Source organism: Dreissena polymorpha, chromosome 9, assembly GCF_020536995.1.
Source record: "Dreissena polymorpha isolate Duluth1 chromosome 9, UMN_Dpol_1.0, whole genome shotgun sequence".
In the NCBI taxonomy this organism is placed as follows: Eukaryota; Metazoa; Mollusca; class Bivalvia; order Myida; family Dreissenidae; genus Dreissena; species Dreissena polymorpha.
In genome coordinates this window covers 63,666,735-63,692,872 of record NC_068363.1, presented here as the reverse complement: position 1 = coordinate 63,692,872, position 26,138 = coordinate 63,666,735, and the positions used below count along the sequence as shown (strand labels likewise).

General features: G+C 36.3%; 1 protein-coding gene across 1 annotated transcript; it reads right to left on the bottom strand.

Annotated features, from left to right (window-relative positions):
- Positions 1–3,340: 3,340 nt before the first annotated feature.
- On the bottom strand, positions 3,341–13,848 carry LOC127846104 (alpha-mannosidase 2x-like). Its single transcript, XM_052377280.1, has 3 exons — positions 13,189–13,848; positions 4,133–4,956; positions 3,341–3,386 (listed from the first exon to the last, which is right to left on the bottom strand). The coding sequence occupies exons 1-3, from the start codon at positions 13,846–13,848 to the stop codon at positions 3,341–3,343; spliced, it is 1,530 nt and encodes a 509-aa protein (XP_052233240.1).
- Between the last annotated feature and the right edge of the window lie 12,290 nt (positions 13,849–26,138).

The window sequence follows — 26,138 nt, the reverse complement described above, 5'->3', positions numbered from 1 at the left end:
GTGTATTTACCGACACCTAAATGATACCGCATTGCCCGATTCTGGACAGCATTAATACATGAGTAAGGTTTATCGCCCCATATTGGTGCACTATAGCTGATAATAGGCCAAACCATAGAATCAAAAAGCTTGGTGAAAGTGGAATATTGGAAACCTCCAAATGCTTTACTTTTCGAAATAATTAAACCTAGTGCTCTAGAAGCAGACATGGCCACATTTTTTTGCTATTTCATGGTAATCTAAAAATTCATTTAGAACAACGCCAAGATATCTATAACAATGTACAATTTCCAAAGGTTGACCATCAGTGTTAAAATTAAAATCAGTTTTCATAAAACTCTTGGGTCTAAAATGCACAATTTTTGATTTTTCACAATTGATATTCATCTTATTATGTAAACACCATGAAGATAATGTATTATTGATTGTAACAAAGAGTTGCGATAAAGGAAGCAGCCGCTTATCAAGGAGGAGCTGTGTCCCAGCAACCCGTTTCCCTAAAGTCAAGCACTCCTCAGAGTTGTTTTTATAAGAACCACATATAGAGCGCGAAGCGCGACACGTATTACTATCCAGGTGGTATGGGCCCTTTAGCATTATCCGACCATTACGTCCATAGTTATCTTCCTTAGAATTTGAGAAATTTTGAAATCGTTGTTCGAAGTCCAAAATTTTCATCCGATTGTTCCCAAACTTGCACAGGTTTTTTATCAATGAGGACCCAACCCAAACCCTATATGAGCAATATCGGACCATAAGTCCAGAATTATGTCTCTTTGAATTTAAAAATAAAAGTGAAAAACTGCTTGGTTACGTGATTATGTCAACATTTTTCATCAGATTCTTTCCAAACTTACAGTGTCTTCATATCAATGAGCATTTTTACCTCATTTAAAATGAGAAACATCGGGACAATAAGTCCAGAATTTTTTTCTATTAAATTTGACAAAATAAAAAATTTCCACTTGTTTAAAAGATCTCACAACTTTCGTCTGAATCTTTACAAACTTGTTAAGTGTTTTTATATCAGTATTACCGGTACTCGAATCCTATTGAAAATGTTGAATATCGGAGCAATAAATCTATTATGATCTTTTACTGAATTTCAAAGTATTATGAAATGCAGCTTCTTTATGCAATTTACAGTTTTCATTCATTTTTTAAACGTTTACAGTGTTTTCATATCAATGAGTACTCAACCCCTATCGTAAATGAGCAACGTAAGAATAAGTTCAGAATCATCTTTCCTTGGAGTTGAGACAAATATGAAATTACGCTTACAAGATGAAGCAGATTTTTTAAAAACTACACAGTTCTGTTCCATTAATATAAAATGCACAAGGATGCCAGTAAAAAAGGAAACCAATGTAAATAAAATGAACTATGAAATATTTGGGGGTAACAACACAAAATCAAAGATAATGGTTATTTGGGGGTTATAACACAACATCATAAATAATGGTTATTTGGGGGATATAACACAAAATTATAGATAATGGTTATACCAGTATCTTTTTCTTTTTTGTTTAAAATAATCGGCCAATATATTAATATTTAAAGTAGAAAAAAAATCGTTCCATGTAACTTCATTGAGTGCCTTTTACACTGGAATTCCCGACGCCCTTTGATGCTTTGCATCAATACTTATCTTGTATTTACGTTAGAATAAGATGTTGCAAACGCCATGATGTTTCACGACGATGGCCCAGGTGAATGTTGGAAACCTTATTACATTTTCTTATATTTTATGGCACGTGACAGGCAATCCGTGTAAGCCGCATTTACATACCAATAGCATCTCAGATTCAATACATGTTTTTTATTTGACAAACTTGTTGCATAATATCTTAGCACATAACAGAACTTTTATTTGCAGCTTAAGCAAATAGACCTACCGGTAATAGTCACAATCAATAAAGCAATAATGCCAACATAAATACGCACACAAAAATAAGGTCAAAATATAACAACAGCAACAAAAACCGAGCAAGTAAAAATGAAAATAAAACATACAATCAAATTGTTATGTTTTTTAAACAAAAATTAGAATTTTCGTGAGAAAGTCGGATATATCAGAAGGTTCGTTTAACCCATTTATGCCTAGTGGACTCTCCCATCCTTCGAAATTGGATCAATTTATTTCCAAAATTAGGGATGTCAAGTACATTTATTTCTTTATTTAGAATATTTCTATCAGAAATTCCTTTAAGCAAACAGCGCAGACCCTGATGAGACGCCGCATCATGCGGCGTCTCATCTGGGTCTACGCTGTTTGCCAAGGCCTTTTTGCTAGACGTTAGGCATAAATGGGTTAACATTAGCCCTTTTGAAGTGACTAAACCATGTCTTATTAGGGTAGCGTTTCATTATGTCTAAGTTTGCTAACTCTGAGTTGCTCTTCCTTTATGCATTATCTTTCCCTAGAAATCTATCTACAACATGCTCAGTTTTACAGCCAATAGATGCATATATACAACTAAACTTAATAGATAAAATGGCATAATCATAATACACATTAGTGATAAACAATATACAAAAATATGGCGTCTACAATAAACATACCTGAGATTCTGTAAACAAATGTGTTATTGAAATTATAATCAGCAATTGTACAATTTGATATGGTAATGTAAGACAACCTGTAGTAAATTATTCCCTGCTGCGTAAATGGAATGTCTTTATGTCCATCGCACGCATGCGCACTCGTTCATTCGATCCTAACTTTCGCTTTTCCTGCAAATGGGAGAGGAACATTTCACGGACGTCATAATTCGGATTGGCTTTACGAGGGTTGAATATAGCGTCTGGTATAATTTCTGCCTCGTTGTTCACTGGGCAAAATAATTCTGTCAGATTGCCATGGCAACCGTATGCTCGTCTGAAGACGGCCAACGACAACCCATCATGCAAGTTATCATTGGAATACGCAAGATTTTTAACGTTAGCTAACACGAAGTCACATGAAATTTCATGATGCAGAAATGACTTCAGATTGCTGGCAACATAACCATTTTCATGAGATGAGAATGCGTAAATAGGGTGTTGCAAAAGGTCATTTAAAAATATGCTATTTATAGTGGGAACCGTCGTTTCCATCGAAACATGCCCTTCAAAAATACTGCTAGGTAACATTTCCATAAAAAATGTAGTCAATGTTGGCTTATTGTCTTTCACCGGCTCGGGAAGATCCATTTCAGGTCTCATTGCCACTCTGTCCAACATAAAATCAATTTCTCCGGAAGTACTACCCACTACTCCGTGCGGCTGCGCAGAATGAACGACTAAACGTGCGTGCGCATCTTCCAAAATGGCCATGGACGACATCGGATAAATATTCCCATCAAAGGGTAAATCTTTTCTGAATTTCCTCCCCATCATCTGTAGTCCTGCAGAATCAACAAAGAATAGCTCGTTTTTAATGTCAGTCTTGACCCTCATGGCGAAATTTCCCACCTTTTCGACTGCCTTTGAAAGGTCACTTAAAACAGTTACCTTAAGAGCTTGACCCGGAGCCGAGTGCACTAAGGTTAGTGTCATATTGTAGGAATAGAAACCACTCGTGACCTCTATGCCACACGTGTATGAACCCCGTATGGATTTAACCGTCATGTTAGCAGTGGTTAAAGGCACACTCCTCCCGTGGGTGATTGAGGCGTACGCACCGCCTCGTTCTTGGAACCAGCGCCAATCGATCTGCATGCGTGCGCAAAACTGTTTCCCGTGGTAGCACAATCGCTCGGGCGTCCCGGTAATTAATGAAAACGTGACGTTCATGAGCGAGTTTTTACATGTCATCCGTGTTTTTTCCGTGTCTTGTAAACGTATATTATTTCGGTTTGAATTTGTTACAACTTCTACTTTCACACCGTTTTCTATTTGGTCTCGATTCTTATTGCTTTGTTTAACCGTTAAAATAACTAAGCCTAATGGCGGGAAATCCACCACAAAGTTTATTTTGAATGTCCCGCTTGCGACCTGATACAAATCAAACGCGACCTCATTGTTTTTATAGTCAATGATTGTTATATTGGATACAGGAACCAGCAGACTGACCAGCTCGCGTCTAGACTGTGTCAATGAATTCACTAGCAGTAGCTGGGTCCCGGCTTGATACATCGGCAATAAAACTTGCCTAGTAAGCCGATTCTCAGTTGGCCTCGCTAACAGCGGCATGAGACCGGAAAGTTTAGAATTGGACCCATCACCACTAAGCAGCAGCTGCACGGCGGTAGCCAGTACGCGCTGTGATGACGTAAACGCTGACGTCAGCAACAGTTCATAGTCGCGCGCCACGTGTTTTTTGGAGGTTCCCGTTATGGCATCGTGGTGCTGAAAAATGCCGAGATTTTTGCGCGCGATCACCAGATCGCTCAGAATCTGCTGTCTTACTTGACCGTCAACGTGACCGCTGATGGCGACGGCGGCGAAAAGCTCGGCGCTCCGCAGACTCTCAAGAACCTCCCTACCAAGACGCTTGTTGAACTGACGCGTGGTGAAGTACCCAGTCCAGTAATCTTGGTTTTCCGTGTACGAGTAAAAGTCTCCAGTAACCACTGGGTAATTTAGGCCATATTTTTCGGTCTGTCTATCAACTTCCATAAAGAAGTCCTTCAGCGTACCAAAACGCATCTGGACGTTAAAATCCTTGCGCTCGTTGACGTATTTCATGAATATCTTCATGTTGCGGTACTGCTTGTCCCATTCGTACTCTGTGTCAAACCGGAAGTCACCGCCATAAGGAAGCATCATGACGTTGTACTTGTAGTTTGCATTCTTCAGACGGAACTGCTCCACGAGGGAGTTTGCCAATGTCTCCAGCGGAATTCGACCACCCGCGGGGGGAACCGGCTTATTGGGATCCGGAAGATCCGGCTGCTCTTTGAAGTCCAGTTTCATGCAAGTGGGTCTGTCTGGACCGCAGCTGTCGGATATGCTCATCCACTCGTACGTGTCTACCTGTGCAATAGACGGAAATAGCATATGTTTATAACAGTGAATATATGCATCAAAATGTGGAGGATAAATGAAACAAGAGGGCCTGAAAGGCCAAAAGTCGCTCACCTGAGATAAAAAGAAATGACCTGTTCTTTGCAGTCCAAGATATCAATGGAACAAATGTTATAACCAAGTTTCATAAAGAATGAACAACAAATGCCCCCCCAGGTGGCCATGTTTTTTAACAGACCTGAACCATTTTTGAACTCTTCCAAGATATGTCCAAATTTCATGAAGATTGTGCAAAAAATGTGTCTTCTAGACTGTTCACATGTTTTCACTATATACATATTAAGAAAACTGCCCCATCCCCTGGCGGCCATGTTTTTTCACTGATCACGACCATTTTCAAACTCGTCCGAGACATCCACATAACTAATGATTTGACAAAATTTCATGATGATTAGGCAAAAAATGTGACTTCCAGCGTGTTCACAAGCTTTTTTACTATATAAATATATGGAAAAAGACCCCCCCCCCTGGCGGCCATGTTTTTTTACCGATCCAAACCATTTTCGAACTCAACTGTCGTATCCAGTAGTGCGTTCAGTTACAGCGAACGTTCGCTATAGTTCGCGAACGGTCGCGAACGTTCGCTACTGAACGCTCGGTTCGCCGCGAACGTTCGCGAACCGAAGCGAACCCACTTGGGAGGTAGTTCGCTAGCGAAACCAAGATGGCGGACAAATAAATATGTTGTATTTGTTCAGTGTAACTTCGATATTGTTTCCTTTTTTTGTAGTACAAAAATGAATTGAACAATAAACAAAGTGTACAGGAGGTTTTGGGGATTCCGATAATGACGTCACGTTTGCGCATCCTCAAATTTTGGCCGTCAACACTGCGGCCATTCTGCTATTGTTTGCGTTTGATGATCCGCCTCGTAATAAGATTTCAATCATATTCGCGACCCTTTTTAAGAACAACAAAATACTCAGAAATTGAAATTCTTTCAGATTAAATAGAATCCAATGAATGAAAACAAATAAGGACGAAAACAAACAACAAATTGATTGATTTTATGTAATCAACATAAAGAAACTATTTGAACCTATATGTCCGTAAAAACTTACCTTGTTACATATTAACTAAATCCTCTTGATACATGTAAATGTTTTTATTTAATTGTTCACACCAATTTTGACACTCCTTATTTCAGCATTTTTAACCACCCATTGTTTAATTGCCCCTTTGTTCATCACAAACCGATTATCTCGATATGATCGGATACTGTCCAGACAATTACTAAGAAAACAGGGTGTCATAAACCCAGGGACCTATATTTGTATGACTCAGTATGGGGTCATTAACCACATGTGTCTGGTCATTAAACACAATTTATGATACCTCCGTGTCATCTCTTGGCATATTCAGCCCAAAACTTTACAGTTGCTTTAATAAAACATTTGAACATATTTAAAAAATAGGCGTACATTTGTCCGAAATGGATTAACAGGAACTATTAAGTATATATATATTAACCAGTTTAAACATAACACTTAAGTGTTTTATAATGAAAATACATTTAAAATATTGTAGAAAAATTTACTGCTACACAATTATCGTATTTAACGGGTACCTGCAAATGTAAACTCCGATGTAATAACGTGTAAAGATCGTGCGTTTTTGCAGTGTTCGAAACATCATCGTGAAAACAAGCAATCGCGTTTGATCATAATACGGATATAAAATACTTGGGTGAAATAAATGTATAGATTTATGGTATAATAAAATGCCAGATTTGTATCGCTCATTATCACTACAAAAGAGTTTTCAATATAGATGTGCATTCAAAGACAGTTCAATTCGCAAAATATGCAGGTGTTTTTTTTCCATTTGAATGCTAAAATTTATTAATATTTTCATTAAATGTAAACGAAACGAAAATTCATTCAATGTAAAAGAAAATTACAACTACATTTGAAGATTGTAATGTATTGCGCTATTTTAGGGCTTTGTGTTAAAACTGATTCAAAGCACCTCTTACACTAAATTTCGATCGCTAATGAAAAATAACACTATCGCATCCACACCACTTATAATTATAATCAAATTATTATAGGTTTTATTATTATTTTTTGAAATATCTGTTAGTTAAGTACTTTCTGTGTTATTAGCGATTTCCGCCATCAAAATCGCAATCAATTTTCTGGGAGCCGCCATCTTGAAACGTTCGCGCCGAACTTATCGTTCAATAAGACCGAATCGGAAACGAACCATCATTGGCGAACGTTCGCTGTAACTGAACGCACTACAGTAGTGCGTTCAGTTACAGCGAACGTTCGCTATAGTTCGCGAACGGTCGCGAACGTTCGCTACTGAACGCTCGGTTCGCCGCGAACGTTCGCGAACCGAAACGAACCCTCTTGGGAGGTAGTTCGCTATAGTTCGCTAGCGAAACCAAGATGGCGGACAAATAAATATGTTGTATTTGTTCAGTGTAACTTCGATATTGTTTCCTTTTTTTTTGTAGTACAAAAATGAATTGAACAATAAACAACGTGTATATGAGGTTTTGGGGATTCCGATAATGACGTCGCGTTTGCGCATCCTCAAATTTTGGCCGTCAATACTGCGGCCATTCTGCTTTTGTTTGCGTTTGATGATCCGCATCGTGATAAGATTTCAATCATATTCGCGACCCTTTGTAAGAACAACAAAATACTCAGAAATTGAAATTCTTTCAGATTAAATAGAATCCAATGAATGAACACAAATAAGGACGAAAACAAACAACAAATTGATTGATTTTATGTAATCAACATAAAGAAACTATTTGAACCTATATGTCCGTAAAAACTTACCTTGTTGCAGATTAACTAAATCCTCTTGATACATGTAAATGTTTTTATTTAATTGTTCACACCAATTTTGACACTCCTTATTTCAGCATGTTTAACCACCCATTGTTTAATTGCCCCTTCATCACAAACCGATTATCTCGATATGATCGGATACTGTCCAGACAATTACTAAGAAAACAGGGTGTCATAAACCCAGGGACCTATATTTGTATGACTCAGTATGGGGTCATTAACCACATGTGTCTGGTCATTAAACACAATTTATGATACCTCCGTGTCATCTCTTGGCATATTAAGCCAAACACTTAACAGTTGCTTTAATAAAACATTTGAACATATTTAAAAAATAGGCGTACATTTGTCCGAAATGGATTAACAGGAACTATTAAGTATGTATATTAACCAGTTTAAACATAACACTTAAGTGTTTTATAATGAAATACATTTAAAATATTGTAGAAATTTACTGCTACACAATTATCGTATTTAACGGGTATCTGCAAATGTAAACTCCGATGTAATAACGTGTAAAGATCGTGCGTTTTTGCAGTGTTCGAAACATCATCGTGAAAACAAGCAATCGCGTTTGATCATAATACGGATATAAAATACTTGGGTAAAATAAATGTATAGATTATGGTATAATAAAATGCCAGATTTGTATCCCTCATTATCACTACAAAAGAGTTTTCAATATAGATGTGCATTCAAAGACAATTCAATTCGCAAAATATGCAGGTGTTTTTTCCATTTGAATGCTAAAATTTATTAATATTTTCATTAAATGTAAACGAAACGAAAATTCATTCAATGTAAAAGAAAATTACAACTACATTTGAAGACTGTAATGTATTGCGCTATTTTAGGGCTTTGTTTTATAACTGATTCAATGCACCTCTTACACTAAATTTCGATCGCTAATAAAAAAATAACACTATCGCATCCACACCACTTATAATTATAATCAAATTATTATAGGTTTTATTATTTTTGAAATATCTGTTAGATAAGTACTTTCTGTGTTATTAGCGATTTCCGCCATCAGCATCGCAATCAATTTTCTGGGAGCCGCCATCTTGAAACGTTCGCGCCGAACTTATCGTTCAATAAGACCGAATCGCAAACGAACCATCATTGGCGAACGTTCGCTGTAACTGAACGCACTACAGATGTGGTAGTGCGGTCTCGTTCGCTTACGCAAGTGAACCGGTCACGGGACGGTTCTGAGTTATGTAACTTTGTGAGCACTTATGTAATGCGGAAATATTTATTCGACGCTTATTTCCGGTCAGGATGACACCACTGACTGATTGTAATTCAATTAACTAAAGGCGTCAAGTCAGATACGCCTGAATACACTCAAAGAATAAATCTATAAGTGAAAACCAAAGCAGCTTTAACGAAAATAACTTACTTTTATTCCAAGAACTCGGAAAATGAAGAACAATGACAGAGAATTAAGAACAGGTACAAGCCAAGTCTAAAGAATCTAAGTATCGTTACAAAAATGAACAAAATACAGCAAATACCTTAATAAATGTAAAAAGAAGTTAACAATCTGTCAAAAAAACTGATATAAATATTAGTTACTGTAAGTCTAGAAGTTGCTTCAAAAATGTAGTTGAGAAAATAGGTCTAACTTAATCTTAAGAACACAATTTATGGAGATTAGGAAACTTCAGTGAATCAAATGTAAAAATAAGAAGAAATTACTTAAGTTATTGAAATAAAATAGAGTCTTTCTAATTTAGAAAATACCAAATAAAAATAATCTAAATAATAAGAATAATTTAGAAAATCTTGCCAAAATGTCTTGATGCTGGTGTTACAATAATTTAGAGTTTAATTATTTCAAAATTCCAACCTTTTTTACAGATCTGTTACCTTTTCAAGAAAGCATCAAGAGGTGATTAAATCAGCCAAAACAGCTTATTTAATACAGTTTTGAGAGCACTGGCAGAAGAGTCTATTTTCCCCCAGAACAGTCCATTTATCAATGATCAATATCTTCCCAAATTCCAGAGCAGAACTAAAAATAGATTACTACCCCAGGTTAAACACGGGAGATAAATACTGCAAAATTATGTACATGTTGTCTTTCTTTCAGCTATCTCTTAGTTGATAGGCTTATCATAAGTGCTAATGACTAAAACAGTTATGTTAATTATGAAAATTCTGTGTTATGAAAAATTACATAATACAGTTAATGTTACATAATAATGACATAATAAAACAAACTTTACTACACAGGAAACAAACTTGCTGACCAAATTTCATGAAGATTGGGCAAAAAATGTGTCTTATAGACTGTTCACATGTTTTCACTATATACATATAGAGAAAACTGCCCCATCCCCTGGCGGCCATGTTTTTCCACCCATCATGACCATTTGCGAACTTCTCCGAGATATCTATAAAATCGATGTTTAGAAAATTTATGATGATTAGGCAAATAATGTGACGTCTAGAGTGTTCGCAAGCTTTTTTTTACTATATAAATATAAGGAAAATGACTACCCCCCCACCCTCTGGCGGCCATGTTTTTTTACCGATCCGAACCATTTTCGAACTAAACCATCATATCCAGAAAACACATGCTTACCAAATTTCATGAAGATTGGACCAAAAATGTGACTTCTAGAGTGTTCACATGTTTTCACAATATACATATAGAGAAAACTGCCCCGCCCCCTGGCGGCCATGTTTTTTTACCGATCTGGACCATTTTCGAACTCTTCCGAGATATCAATTAAACCAATGTTTTGACCAAGTTTCATGATGATTGGGCCATAATTGTGAATTCTAGAGTGTTCACACGGTTTCTCTATAGCCATATAAGGAATACTGCCCCGCCCCCTGGCGGCCATGTTTTTCAATGGACCGGAACCATGTTTGAACTCAACCAACATATCATTTAGACAAACATTTTGACAAAGTTACATGAAGATTGGGCATCAAATGTGACTTCTACAGTGTTCAGAATGCAGGGCTCGAAATTAACACTCGCACACACGCAAAATGAGAGTGAAAAATACCGATTGCGAGTTAAGTTTTAAGCCACTAGAATTTTTTTTGCGAGTGAAGAAATAGTGAAAAAAAAGAGTTATATTGCTAAATGCGCTCGACGTTGTGAACGCTAAACCGCAGGTGAATTAATAGAACGTCCGAATACCCATATGCGGAAGCTTGCACCTTGTATGTTGACTGGTATACTTATAGTACATATATGCGGATGGTATTGGTACAAAGAACATGAAACAGTCGATTATCCACACATGTTCACTATAAAAGAGAACAAACCTGAACAGTCATGTCGTCCAAGCGAAATATTACTAGTTTCTTTTTGCCCACAGATTGAAATAACAATTCGAAATATAATGCAAAATTAACCGTTGAGTTGAGAGAAAAATAAACGGAAATTAAATTCTTCCACGAAAACAGTGAAAAAGTGGGAAAAAGAACTTCAGATATAACACCAAAACTTGTGGTTGATGTCATATTTTATTTAGTTTTAATAGTACTAAACTAATGTCCAAACTTGCTTTTATTTATGTTTCCAGCAAAATTTGCGAGAATGTTTTTGATTTTGCGAGCTGGTATTTAAGCTGCTCGCAATGTTTTGCTAGTAGAAAGAAAAGTTAAATTCGAGCCCTGCAATGTTTTCCTTTTTTTGACCTAGTGCCCTTGTTTTAGACCCAGCATGACCCAGTTTACGACTCAGTCGAGGTATCAATAGGACAAATGTTCTGACCAAGTTTCATGAAGATCAGACAATAAATGTGGCCTCTGGAGTGTTCACAAGGCAAAATGTTGACGACGGACGACTGACGACGGACAAAAGGCGATCACAATAGCTCACCATGAGCACGTTGTTCATGACGATTTGACAATAAATGTTACTTCTAGAGTGTTAATAAGGTTTCACTAAAGCCATATACGGAACACTGCCCCGCCCCCTGGCAGACATGGTTTTCAACGTACCGGAACCATTTTCGAATCCAGCTGAGATATCATTGCGACAAATATTCTGACCAAGTTTCATGAAGATAAATATTACTCCTAGAGTGTTAACAAGGTTTTACCATAGACATATAAGGAAAACTGCCCCGCCCGCTGGCGGCCATGTTTTTTTAAAGGACTGGAGCCATTTTCGAACTCAGCCGAGTTATAATAAGAACAAACGTTCTGACCAATTTACATGAAGATTGGACCATAAATGTGACTTCTATAGTTTAAACAAGGTTTTATTATAGCCATAAAAGGAAAACTACCCCGCCCCTTGCGGCCATGTTTTCCAAACAGCAAAACCATTTTCGAATTCAGCTGAGTAAACATTAAGACATATGTTATGACCAAGTTTCATGAAGATGGGACAATAAATGTGACTTCTAGACTGTTACCAAGCGTTTTCTTTAATTTGACCTAGTGAACTAGTTTTTTACCTCACCTGATCCAGTTTCTAACTCGACCAAGGTATCATTATGACAAATCTTATGACAAATCCTTGGACCAAGCTTCATGAAGATCAGACAAAAAATGTGGCCTCTAGAGTGTTAACAAGGCAAAATGTTGACGATGGACAACGCACGACGGACGACGCACGACGGACAAAAAGTGATCGCAAAAGCTCACCATGAGCACGTTGCGGTCAGGTGAGCTAAAAACTGTCTCGTCCCCGGCTTTCCATGTTTTTTAACTAACTTTAACCATTTTAGAACTCGAAGATTGAACTATAAATGTGACTTCTAGATTGTAAAAAAGATTTTACTATAGCCATAAAAGGAAACTGGCCCGCCCCCTGGCGGCCATGTTTTTCAACGGACCAGAACTATTTTCAAACTCAGCCTAGCTAACATAAGAACAAAATGTTCTGACCAAATTTCATGAAGATTTGATAATAAATGTGACTCCTAGAGAGTTAACAAGGTTTTACTATGCCCATATTAGGAAAACTGGTGGCCATATTTGTCAACGGACCGGAACCATTTTCAAACTAAACTGAGCTATCATTGAGGCAAATGTTGTGACCAAGTAAGGATTTGTCTTAGTATAGAGATCACATTTAATGTATTCAAGGCGTATAACCTATTCAGAAATTCTTTGCCGTGTGTCTCTCCGACAGGAACAAAGTTTCCTTGATTGCTTTGTGTGAAAGAACTAGAATTCTTCAATTATGACTGCCTTATAAATGCTTACATATATTTTAAAATTCAAACTGTCATACCATTTGAAAGCCGTGCGTATTCTTAAACAATGCAGAGCTAAATTTGTCATATCAACTCGCAAATACATGAGCCTAAGAGTCAGTTTCGACTCTTGAATTTTGTATCGAATTAAAACCATGCGCGTGTTCGAAACAACATGAAATGCGCCTCCCAAATATACATACATGTGCAAAGATGTCATCGAGCCCCTGGCTGTCCCAAATCTGTCGCCACCGGAAGTTCATCCGATGCTGCGTCCCGAACTTCTCCTTGACCCATCGGTTGATTCGCTTAATGAGCACGTGCTTGATTCCTGCGAGCTTGTTAAGATACGGCATAGTGCTTGAGTACCCAAACTGGTCGTAATTCAACGACGACTCGGGTACGATCCCCAGGTTCTTTTTTACCCAGTAGTGTCCCTCGATCATCTGGTCAACAAGCGCGAAATAATGCGGAGATGCCTCGTCCGGTGCCACCCACATACCGGAAGCTATCTCCAATCGCCCGCTGTGGACGAGTTCCTTGAAGCGGCTGCGGGTCTCCAGCGTCTGGTTTAGCCACCAGGTGTCCAGGAAGGTACTCTCTACCCAAATAAACGTCATATCCGGGTACTCGTGAAGCTTCTTGACCATCAAAGACAGGATGTGTGTCGTCTGGTCGTCGAAGTACTCTCTGTAGGTCTTCTTCCAGCCGGGGTCGTTGTGTGAGTGCGGGATTACAATAACCTGCAGTGGTTCCGTGTCAGGAACCGTCTGTGTTTTGTCGGCACGAGACATCGCCGCTGTCGTGGTGACTGGCAGTTGAAACCCGGAAGTGAGTGATAGCGCGTCCAAAACGCTGTTCATTGTGAAATTCGCCGTAATGCGCCATGACTTCGCCGCGGACACACAGGCGCTTGTTTTGAACCGGGGACCATGATACTTTGCGAAGTCACGTAACGACGCCCAGTTGGCGTTTAAACCACGTTGTTCCCATTCCTGCGACGCGGAAGGCGATTTATTCCAGACACCGACGAGGAAGTATATAACTACTCCGCTGAAAATGAGCTTTAGCAGAAAGGACTTCTTTTTTATTCGCATCGTGGCACGCCTGGTCGTCCTGGCTGTCGTTCCTGGTTCCGATCAGCTATGGCCTGAAAATATGATGGATTCACGGATCGCATAATAAATTATGATTGCTTATTTTATCATAAAGAAAAATAAAATCTATATTATACACAAATCAACAAATGTTCTTTTTATTATTTGATAATACACAAATTTCGACATCACGTCGAAAATAATAATTCCTATTTGAACAATGATATGTTCAAATTTTAAAAAGTTCTATCAGTCAATTTCTAATGCTAATTTATACGTCTTAAACACTAACTTACATATAATATTTCTTTAAACAAACTTAACATATATATAGAAAACGCTAAAAGAAATGAAAACGCTCGTGACACTGCAGTTTGTTCGCTAAAGCGTGAACATACGGCAAACGTCAAGTCATTTTAGACCAGAACTATATACCGTTACATTTTACTGCTGCTGCTGCGATAAATGCTACCGATGGTATAACAGCAACAACTATTACTACTACTACTATCCCTACTACTACTGCTACTACTAGTGATGCTACTACTGTCACTGCTGCTGCTTATGTCGCTGCTACTGTCGCCGCTGATATTTCTACTACTACCACGTCCACTAGTGCTGCTACTGCTACTGCTACTGCTACTGCTACTACTACTACTACTACCTCTACTACTACTACTACTACTACTACTACTACTACTACTACTACTACTACTATTACTACTACTACTACTTCTACTACTACTACTTCTAATACTACTACTGCTACTGCTACTGCTACTACTTCTTCTACTACCACTACTACTACTACTACTATACTACTACTATTACTACTGCTACTGCTACTGCTACTGCTACTACTACTACTACTACTACTACTACTACTACTACTACTGCTACTACTACTACTACTACTACTACCGGTACTACTACTACTACTACTACTACTACTACTACTACTACTACTACTACTACTACTACTACTACTACTACTACTACTACTACTACTACTACTACTAATACTACTACTACTACTTCTACTACTACTACTGCTACTTCTTCTACTTCTACTACTACTACTACTACTACTACTAGTCTACTACTACTACTACTACTACTACTACTACTACTACTACTACTACTACTACTACTACTACTACTACTACTACTACTACTACTACTACTACTGCTGCTGCTTCTGCTAATACTACTTCTACTACTACTACTACTACTACTACTACTACTACTACTACTACTACTACTACTACTACTACTACTACTGCTACTACTACTACTACTACTACCGATACTACTACTACTACTACTACTACTACTACTACTACTACTACTACTACTACTACTACTACTACTACTACTGCTGCTGCTGCTACTACTACTACTGCTACTACTACTACTACTACTACTACTACTACTACTACTACTACTACTACTACTACTACTACTACTACTACTACTACTACTACTACTACTACTACTACTGCTACTACTACTACAACTACTACTACTACTACTACTACTACTACTACTACTACTACTACTACTACTACTACTACTACTACTACTACTACTACTACAACTACTTCAACTAATGATATTACTACTACTACTACTACTACTACTACTACTACTACTACTACTACTACTACTACTACTACTACTACTACTACTAATACTACTACTACTACTACTTCTACTGCTGCTGCTAATACTACTTCTACTACTACTACTACTACTACTACTACTACTACTACTACTACTACTACTACTACTACTACTACTACTACTGCTACTACTACTACTACTACCGGTACTACTGCTACTACTACTACTACTACTACTACTACTTCTACTACTACCACTACCACTCACCGGATGTTCACGTGCTCGTGAAGTCAAGTGTCGATCTGCAACGCCTCGTGGCAGCATAACACCCACTCGTGAAAATAATTTTGGTGGATATTTATGAGAGCTATTGACCGTACCACAGGAACGTCCACTGTAGAAATCCAGTATACTCCACTTCTTTGTTTTTGTAATTACCAATTTGTGTTTAAGCACAAACACCCTTTAGCTCCTCCGTTCAAATAAATTTCACCGCTGAAATGAAAAGATGAAAACGCGTTTGTATATACATGTTCATGTTTTTGCAAACGACGGAAGCATTATGAAATGTTACGTCAACGTCAACAGAACGGTAATAAAATTACGAACGTTTAACTCAGCTCGGAGCCTGGATAATTTATTCGACGCTTGTCTTAACTGTTTTAAACATCGTAGACAAAAATAGTATAACGTTCCCCGCGCATGCGAGTTCATGTTCTGTAAAAAAAGAACACCAGTTACTATTTACTAACATTTTTTTTATGTTTACAGCGTGAGTCGACAAATTCATTGTTTTGATGGCATGGTTTGATTTACGTTTTATGATCGTTTATGAATATTTTATATGAGGATTTTTTATGTTATGTTGGATTTTATTTAGTTGGACTTCACTACAAAACCTTTAAAGTGTTATTTGAATCTCGTTCTGGGACACTGGTATTAATTGAGTCGCGTTCTGAGAAAACTGGGCATAATGCATGTCCGTAAAGTTTCGTCCAAGATAAGGCTGTGCAGTCCGCACAGGCTAATCAGGGAAGACACTCTCCGCCTTAATTGGAGTTTTGCTAAGTAGAGACTTCATTTAAACGAAAAATGTCATAAAAGCGGAAAGTGTTGTCCCTGATTAGCCTGTACGGACTGCTAATCTGGGACGACACTTTACACACATGCATTATGCCCAGTTTTCACAGAACATTGCTCAATGCTTGTGCTTACATGGTTGTCCCATGTTAGCGTATACAGTGTATCTTGATATTTATCAAGACACATCGATAAAATGAGCCATTGGTCGAAATAGTAACGGTATTAAACGACCATTTTACTACTGTTTTTGTTAAGAGAATTTAATTTGGGCCGTGCTCTGTGAAAAGGGGGTTTAATGCATGTGCGTAAAGTGTCGTCCCAGATTAGCATGTGAAGTCCGCACATGCTTATCGGGGACGACGCTTTCCGCTTTTATGATATTTTTCGTTTAAAGAAAGTTTTTTCTTACCAAAATCCAGTTAAGGAGAAAAGTGTCGTCACTAATTAGCCTGTTTTTTTCTGCCATGTCTATACTAATTTAGTACAGAAACGATTTTTTAGCTATATTGCATTAAAAGCCTAAGGCTTATTGAGACAATCGATTCTGTTTCCTGGGTAAACCAATGATTAGTTTCTATGTGGGAAATCTTGAGAACGCTACCAGACAGCGTGATCGAACCCGCGACCTTCCGGTGTTTAATGGGACCACCATATTCACTATGAGACTGCGAATTTTTGTTTAATTTTATTATTTATTAAATACTAGTGATTTTCAGAGGACGTTTTCTGTGCAATGGTACACATTTACCGGATATTTGTTGTATTTTTTATATAGAAACGTCTGCCACTTGTTAGTTTCACCCCACTATACCGTTAACACAAGTTGGAATTATACAAATACATCTTTTTTGAACGTAGCAGGACATCAGACAAACAGTTAATAAATACACATGTACTACATATTCTGGAACATTTTGTCCATAAGTTCAACAACAAAATGATGTTTACTGACTTAACAACAAATATTGACCGGAATTTTGTTTCGGTGAAGGAATTCGTATTATGTACGTTTTCTATAAATTACTATACATGTGTTGTTGTGTTTTTTTTTTTGTTGGTATTTTTGGAGCTTTTAAACAGTGTGTCTTCGAAAAAATGGATTTATCCAATAATCGGCCACCAACAACTAAAATGATTGCACAAATTGTCGCAAATATCGCGGTCAAACAATAAAACCGTAACAGATTTGGCATGGTGGAAACATTTCCTATACATCTAAATACTTTACAATGAACAGCATTCGAAACAAGTGATGTTTGCTGTGTCGCCTTGTTGTAATTAAAAGCCCATTAACATTAACATTATGGTCATTAATCAAAAAGACTGTCAGCAACGACGCTAAAGACGACGTGAAACAAAAAGCATCAGTCGCCGCGAAGAACACTTAAACCCTGACACTGGTATTGTCATTCGCGATAAGATAAATTGGCCGCGCTCTGTGAAAAGGAGGTTAAATGCAAGGGTGTAAAGTGCCTTCTTCTTTTCTTTTTCTTCCCATTAATTGCAGGGCTCCTCTGGAGCATCGACGATATTTGGCAACTTAATGAGTCTTGGGCCTGGGTAGAACCAGTACTTAGTGCCTTTGGGGGAGATCTAAAGAACGCTCCCACAGTGGGGATCGAACTCGTGACCTCCCGATCGCTAGGCGGACACCTTATCCACTACACCACGGCGACCTTAGTGTCGTCCCAGATAATCCGGTGCAGTCCGCACGGGCTAATTAAGGATGAAACTTTCCGCCTTAACTGAATTTTCGTCAAGAACAGTATTCCTTTCAACGAAAAATACAATAAAAGCTGAATGCGTCGTCGCTGATAAGCCTGTGAGCTAATCTCGACGACACTGTGCGCACATACATAAAAACCTTTTCACAGAGCGCGGCCAAAATAGAAACGCCTCTTTGACGTAATGTGTGGCGCTTGATTAATAATCAAAAAGGCTTATGACTGCCACGCTAGCTCGAGGACTAGATGTTTACGTAATCACGCGCATTCGAAAATAAATCCCGTGAGCCGCAATATATGCGTTGGTGGGTAGCCTATTGCAGATGAATTATTATACACCACATATACAAATGCATAACTGGGGATTATATAAAGTCATCCTAAGAGGTAAATTGTTGCATTAAGTACCAAAAACGTGTACAAATGCAAAGCTTAAATCCACTACAGGAACATTGAAATTCCTGCATTAATAGTTGATAGTTTTTGTCGTGCTTGCTTGCGGTCAAGACGATATACACATGTCTATCATAGTGGCAGTTATGTGAATGAGCTTGCGTGCCTCTAGCAACTCAATCTTGTAAGAAATGTGATTATAATTCAGCATGTACTTTCAAAATAACGAAAGACACATGCTCACCATGTAAATAAGACACATGTCCCTAGCTTAAAGGTCAAGGTCAAACTTAGTGGAAAAAGGTCCAATATGGGCATATCGGAAAAACAGTGCTGTCCCTTAAAAATCAAACTTGCAACTTGTAGATGCATTATCAATATTAAAAAAAAAGTTATTGAAGGCTTTGTGCGCAAGAGTCTGATTGTATACGATTGACACGGTTAATTGTATGTTCATTCTTAGGTCATGTTTAACTTTTCTCAGCTGTTTTCAGGGAAATGTGGACTCAAGAACCACCGTAGTTTATCTTGCATGAACACCAGGATGCTTCTAACAGACAATCGCAATATATGCATCAACATTCGAAAAATAACCCCCAATTTTCATAACTGGTGAGCATAGAAAACCTCCTTTCCGTAACTGGTGTGTATGCAAAATGCACAATATGTAATTTCATATTACAAATTTCATTTGTCTTTTAAACTTTCAGGACAACAATCAATGCATACATGTTTTGTATCCGATTCCTTCCATTATGCCTAATAGTCATGGCAGATTGGTATGGTAATAGTTTTTTATGGATTTACTGAACAGAACATAATAAAACGTTTCTTCGTATAACTTGAACAATTCCGCCTTTCCATAACAAACTGGTCAGTAAACCTAGCATATGACCTAAACATGCACATAAAATGAACCGTGTCAATAGTAAACAATCTAATCAGGCAATCGGGTATTAAGTCTTCAATAACTTTTTAATACTGATAAAGCATCTACGGGATTTATACCGAGGTAAATGGATATCAGTAGATCATCCTGCGCGTAAGGATAATGTTCAATAAGTATGGTAAATGTAAAAACAGTTCAAAGGTTCAGACGAAAAATCAGCCGTTGATAGCCACCCATTTTGATCACCAATTATTAATATTTTTCTCACTTACGTCACACCAGTTACGTGCGTGCGATCTTTATCCTGATTAATTGGGCAGACACTAGACTGTTTTGGAAGTCCTTGTTGAGTTTTCGAATGGGTTAAGATTCAGCATCTTAAAACATGAACATCAACCGAGAACAAGAATACTTACAAAAACGAAAGCACTGCGAATAAGCCAATAATGTAGTTCAATATTGCTACAAGTATTTGTTCTAAAGGGAAAGATATGCTCAAGGCTATATGTACACATCATACAACATATAAACGAACAGAAACAAATATAACCAAATAAAAATGTTAACGAAAAATGATAAGATGTCCGCTTGATTAAATATGTTTTGAATAATCATCACGAACAAAACAAACACATTAAAAACTTGCGCATGTAAAGAATAAAAGCCAGACACGTGGTGAAAATCGGTGTGAGGGAATGTATAATGCGAGAGCATTCAGAAGCGTACAGGTAAAGTAAGAAAAAGGACGAAGTCAATTGAATTAGCCCATTTATGCCTAGCGTCTAGAAAAAAGGCCTTGGCAAACAGCGTAGACCCAGATGAGACGCCGCATGATGCGGCGTCTTATCTCGGTCTACGCTGTTTGCTAAAAGGAATTTCTGTAAGAAATATTCTAAATATAGAAATAAATATACTAGACATCACCAATTTTGGAAATAAATTGATCCAATAGACCCTTTCAGTTATTGCCGGTTTTTAATTATCTCCCTTGTGTGACGTCATGCGATGATAATCGAGTGTACCGATTGTAAACGAGAACAGAAATCTTATTAGAAAATGTTTATTTCAACGATGTTAATGGACTGAACATATGCACGAAAAGATTTGTACTTACCTAATTGTTAATAATGTATTATTTTCTAATGAAATTTTGATATTCGGTTTATACTGCTGATACAGCAGCGGTATTGTTCATCAGAGAACGTGATCGGAAGACTAAATACTGAAAATCCCACAAAACAAACCGACTAAATAAGCCGTATTCTTTGTTATAGTAAGACTTTTATAAATGATGTTTACAAAATAATGAAACATATATTTATTTGATCTCAATTATAAGTGATGTGGATATTGTTGTTGTTCATCAGCGATCGAATGTGTAAGAGATGCATTTAATCAATTGTAAAACAAAGCCCTAAAGAAGCGGAATACATAACAATTGTTAAATTTTATCATTTTCTTTTCCATTGAATGGATGTTTGTTTCGTTTACATTGAATGACAAAATTAATAAATGTTAGCGTACATATGGAAAATAACTCTGCATATTATGCAAATTGAACTGTCTTTGCATGTATATTGAAATCTCTTTACTAATGATAAGGAGAGATACAAGTCTAGCATTTTATGATCAATAAATCTATATATTTAATTTATCTAACGCAAGTATTGTTTACCCTATTGTGATTGCTTGTTTTTATGATGGTGTTTTGTACACTGAAATAACATACTTGTATCTATACACGTAATAGCGGAGTTTACATTTGCCGGTACACGCTAAAAACCTCAGTTGCGTAGCAGTTAAATTGCACAATATTTTAAATTTATTTATAGTTATTAACACTGTATTATTATGATTAAACTGGCTAATATATATATATATATACATTTGTTCCTGTAAATCCATTTCCGATAATGTCTTCACTCTTTTTAATGTTAAAATATTTTATTTGAGCAAATGTTCAGTATTTTGGCTGAAAATTTGGCTAAAATGACTGATTAATATGCCAAGGGGGGATGACATGGGGGTATCATAAATTGTGTTTGATTACCAGACACTAGGCCAACTAGACCAAGTATAGGTCCCTGGGTTTATGGCACCTTGTTTTCTTTGTAATTGTCTGGGCAGTATCCGATCATAACGAGATAATCGGGTTGTGATAAACAAAGGTGCACTAAAACACCCAGGATAAAAATGCTGCAACAAAGAGTGTCAATATTGGTGTTAACAATTAAATCAAACAATTACATTATTCAAGAGAATTTATTTAATGTGTAACAAGGTACGTTTTTTCAGACAAATAAAGTTTCAAATCAGGTACAATATGTTGCATACATAAAATCGATCTATTTAATTGTTGTTTGTTTTCATCATTATTTGTTTTCGTTCGTTAAATTTAATTTATTCTGAAATAAGTTCAATTGATGAGAATTTTTTAACAAAAAAAATGGTCGCGAAGAAGTGCCAAGTATGGAGATTTTTGTCATAATCACATACCGAGCTCTTACATTGTGTTCTACTCCCGAGTTCGTTGTAAAAACAAATAATAACAACAATATAATCGTTTAAAAAATACATTTCCTTGCATGCAAATGTTTTATTCAGACATAACTAGTAAAATTGATATACGGTATAGTGCAAGAGACGTTGATATTATCAGCAACACTGTACAATTTTCTCTCTAGCGGATTTTGTATCATCTCATTACGTCACATCCGGCTAAGGGACACAACTCTTACACTAGTAAATGCGAATAACTGAAAGGGTCTATTTAGAAGGATGGGAGAGTGCACTAGGCATAAATGGGTTAAGTGCTCCATCATGATTTCCCGCCCGAATAACGACTCGTATGAGTAAAGACTTTACAGCACGCTGATCAATGGCGTAAATATATAGCTTAAATTCCGATATAAACTTTTTTTAACGCAAATATATTAGCACGAAATATTGAAAAAAAATGTATGCAACTTTTAAAAACATGCACAATTACCTGTGGCAATTTTTGTGCCGACTTTCACTCCGCAAACGTTTATTTGATCGATTGGTCGATATTAAAACCCAATAAATCCAGGTTTTATTTCAAAATATCTAACTCTAATTTCTACTTTCGCCTTCTTCATAATAGTAACATCTTTGTAGTAATAAGTATTAATGAAAGCAGCTTAAATGGTTTTCGTGAAACTAATTTAGATTTAATTAAACAGTCACAGCTATCGATACTTTTAATTTGCAACATAAATTGCACGAGCCTGTTTAAATAAATTACGTCACGCTATTGAAATTCTATACATTACATTCTATAGGTTCACCATTACTTGAATAGATCGTATCGCAAATAAGTGTTATAGGAATCAAATTGCAAATGATTTCAGGTTCAACATAGATAAACAAGTTTTGATGTTGTCGGATCAACGGTCAATGCTGCCAACACAATGAAAATACCGTGTGCACCTATCCAAGAATTAAACCTTAAAACTTTGGAATTGCCGATTGATTTGTCAGCTATGTTCAGAATGAACAGCATTTTAATAATATAAAGGTTTGTACTAGATTAATAACTTAATACAACAATGTAACAACAAACACAGACCAGAAAAGAATCTGATTGACAGTTGACGAGATGTCATTTACATTAGTAAAATACAGTACTTTTTCTTTCGCATTTATATAATATTAACCTTTAATATGTGTTCTATATTTTTAAGGAAATTACGTCGGTATGTAAGGTTTCCCCTTATGGAATTTTCCTGGGCATAGACTTGCAATCAACGCGAACACATCGACAATAGAACATTGTTTATAAAAACATTTTCATTCCCCTTGATTTGAAAAATAAGTCGATGTTGAAAAAAAACAGTGACATCGACACCATTTTAAATAACTGTTAAACCTAATGATAAATGTAATGATGAAGAGATTTATGGCCTACGTTTATTGAGTGATCTGTGTATTATATTCCCCTATAGTATGCAAATGTGATACCTAAATAATAAAATAATAAATAATAAAACAAGTATACAAGTATTTTTATCAATCACACAGGTGTTTATACATTTTACAAAGATGGCTGCTTTACTTTCTAATTTTTCTAGTCACACACGTACGCAGGTGTCTAAGCCCGACCAAAAGTATAGTTCAAAGTGAATTTCATATAATGACGTTAGTTTTCATCAATGGCGGCAGAAATTTGTGGAAAAATAACTCTGCAAATCTCTGCGCGGATTTTGCCTACCGCAAAATCTTCCGCTCTCCCGTTCACCCTTCCAAATGTCCATCCCAACCGCCCGCCTTCTATTCGTCATTTTGTGATCAGGCTCTTTTAAGACCTATATCAAAGTATCCGGTCGATCATTACTTGACCATAAACTGCTGTCAATGGAACTATAGAGGGGAGAGGGGTAACTTCGTTATAATACTTAAAGAGAGTTATATAGGTTATCTGCACTGGATTCGCCATTGTATCAACTATTTGCGCAGCGATGTTACGTACGGAATGATATTATGTTAGTATTTTACATTTCAAAAATATGCTTGACGTTATAAATCGTTAATTGACGCTATAACTCATTGTTCGATCATATTTTATATCTTTGGTGAAGTATTATCGTTCTAATGCAACAACTTTTCGTAAGAAAACAATGCGTTTACGCTGTGAATACCATGTGTTTTGTTTCCGTTTACAAATGAGTCGCGTTCTGAGAAAACTGGGCTTAATGCATGTGCGTAAAGTGTCGTCCCAGATTAGCCTGTGCAGTCCGCACATGCTAATCAGGGACGACACTTTTCCGCTTTTATGACATGTTTCGTTTAAATGAAGTATCTTCTTAGCAAAAATCCAATTAAGCGGAAAGTGTCGTCCCTGATTAGCCTGTGCGGACTGCACAGGCCAATCTGGGATGACACTTTACTCACATGCATCATGCCCAGTTTTCTCAGAACAAGGCTCAAATAAACTGTTCAAAAGAATACTGCAAATAAAATAATATTTAGGCAAAGAAAATGCTATTAAAAAACTAATTAACGCCTATTTATCCTATTTGCTTAACAAAAACTTAATACATGTTTGACATGTGTTAATGTATTTTTTTTAATCCGTTGGCATTAAATAACTATTACTTACCCCGACACTGCCGACGAAATAATGAGCATAGTATAATTCCATTAATTTTAATTTCACTATTTAGTATGTATTACTACTCCAGAATAATATATAATAATAACGAGTGAACGAGGAAAGCAGTCGCTTAATTTAAAGGTTAAAATATTGTCAGGCATGTACGGAAGTGTGACCCGTATACTGCGTCGACATTAAACATATTCGATCACTATTAATTTGACTTGCTAGTCCAAAATAAAATGCATGCCTGTGGCCAAATTAAAAGGAAATACACAGTTTATCTTATGGTAAGTACATCAATTTGACATTTCATCCTCGAGCTACGGAAAAATTGATATTAAATTTGTCCATTATTCGATATACATGCACATTATCCTAACGTTATCCGAAATTTCAAACATATTGATATGTTTAAGAAATTAAGATAATGAGTTATAATACTATTCATATGTGTAATTTAATTATATATACTCTCTACATGTATATTCAAATTTTGTAATAATAGTTGTAAGTGTTCTGTGAGCATATTTTCTATTTCTAAAATATTGTTTGAATTTTTAATTTATAAAATTATAATAGTAATTTACCAAAATATTTATCATTCTAATTTTCAAGCTATAAATAGTAATCTACCAAAATATTTATCACATTACATTATGATAAAATATATATTTATAATTTCCAAAATTACTTATTTATACATAATAATGTACAATGGACTTTTATTACTTTGCGAAATGCAATTATTATAATTAAATTATTTATACATATCACTGTAAGTGGACTTATTTTATTACATTATATCTTATTGTATTACATAATAATTATTTTATTACAACATTAAAACAATTTAAACATTAAAACATCTATTAATAACCGTTACGTCACATTACTTCTCCAGAATAAATAAAATAATAACAAGTGAATGAGGAAAGAAGTCGGTTAATTTCAAGGTTAAAATATTTGCAGTCAATGTGTAAGGTATTATGCAAATATAATTATACAATACGATATACATAAATGAATTGTTATATCGATATAATGTTTGTATTGTAAGACACTTTTGGAAAAAAAGAGGATAAAACAAGAGTTCCACGGTGGCCCTGGGTCGCTCACCTGAGTAGAAGTCATGTTAAGCAAGGGTGGTTAACGCTGTTTTGTGAAAAGAAAGGGTTTGTTGTTGTGTCCGATATATACATGTATGCGTTATAAGGAGTTTTTTGTGTTT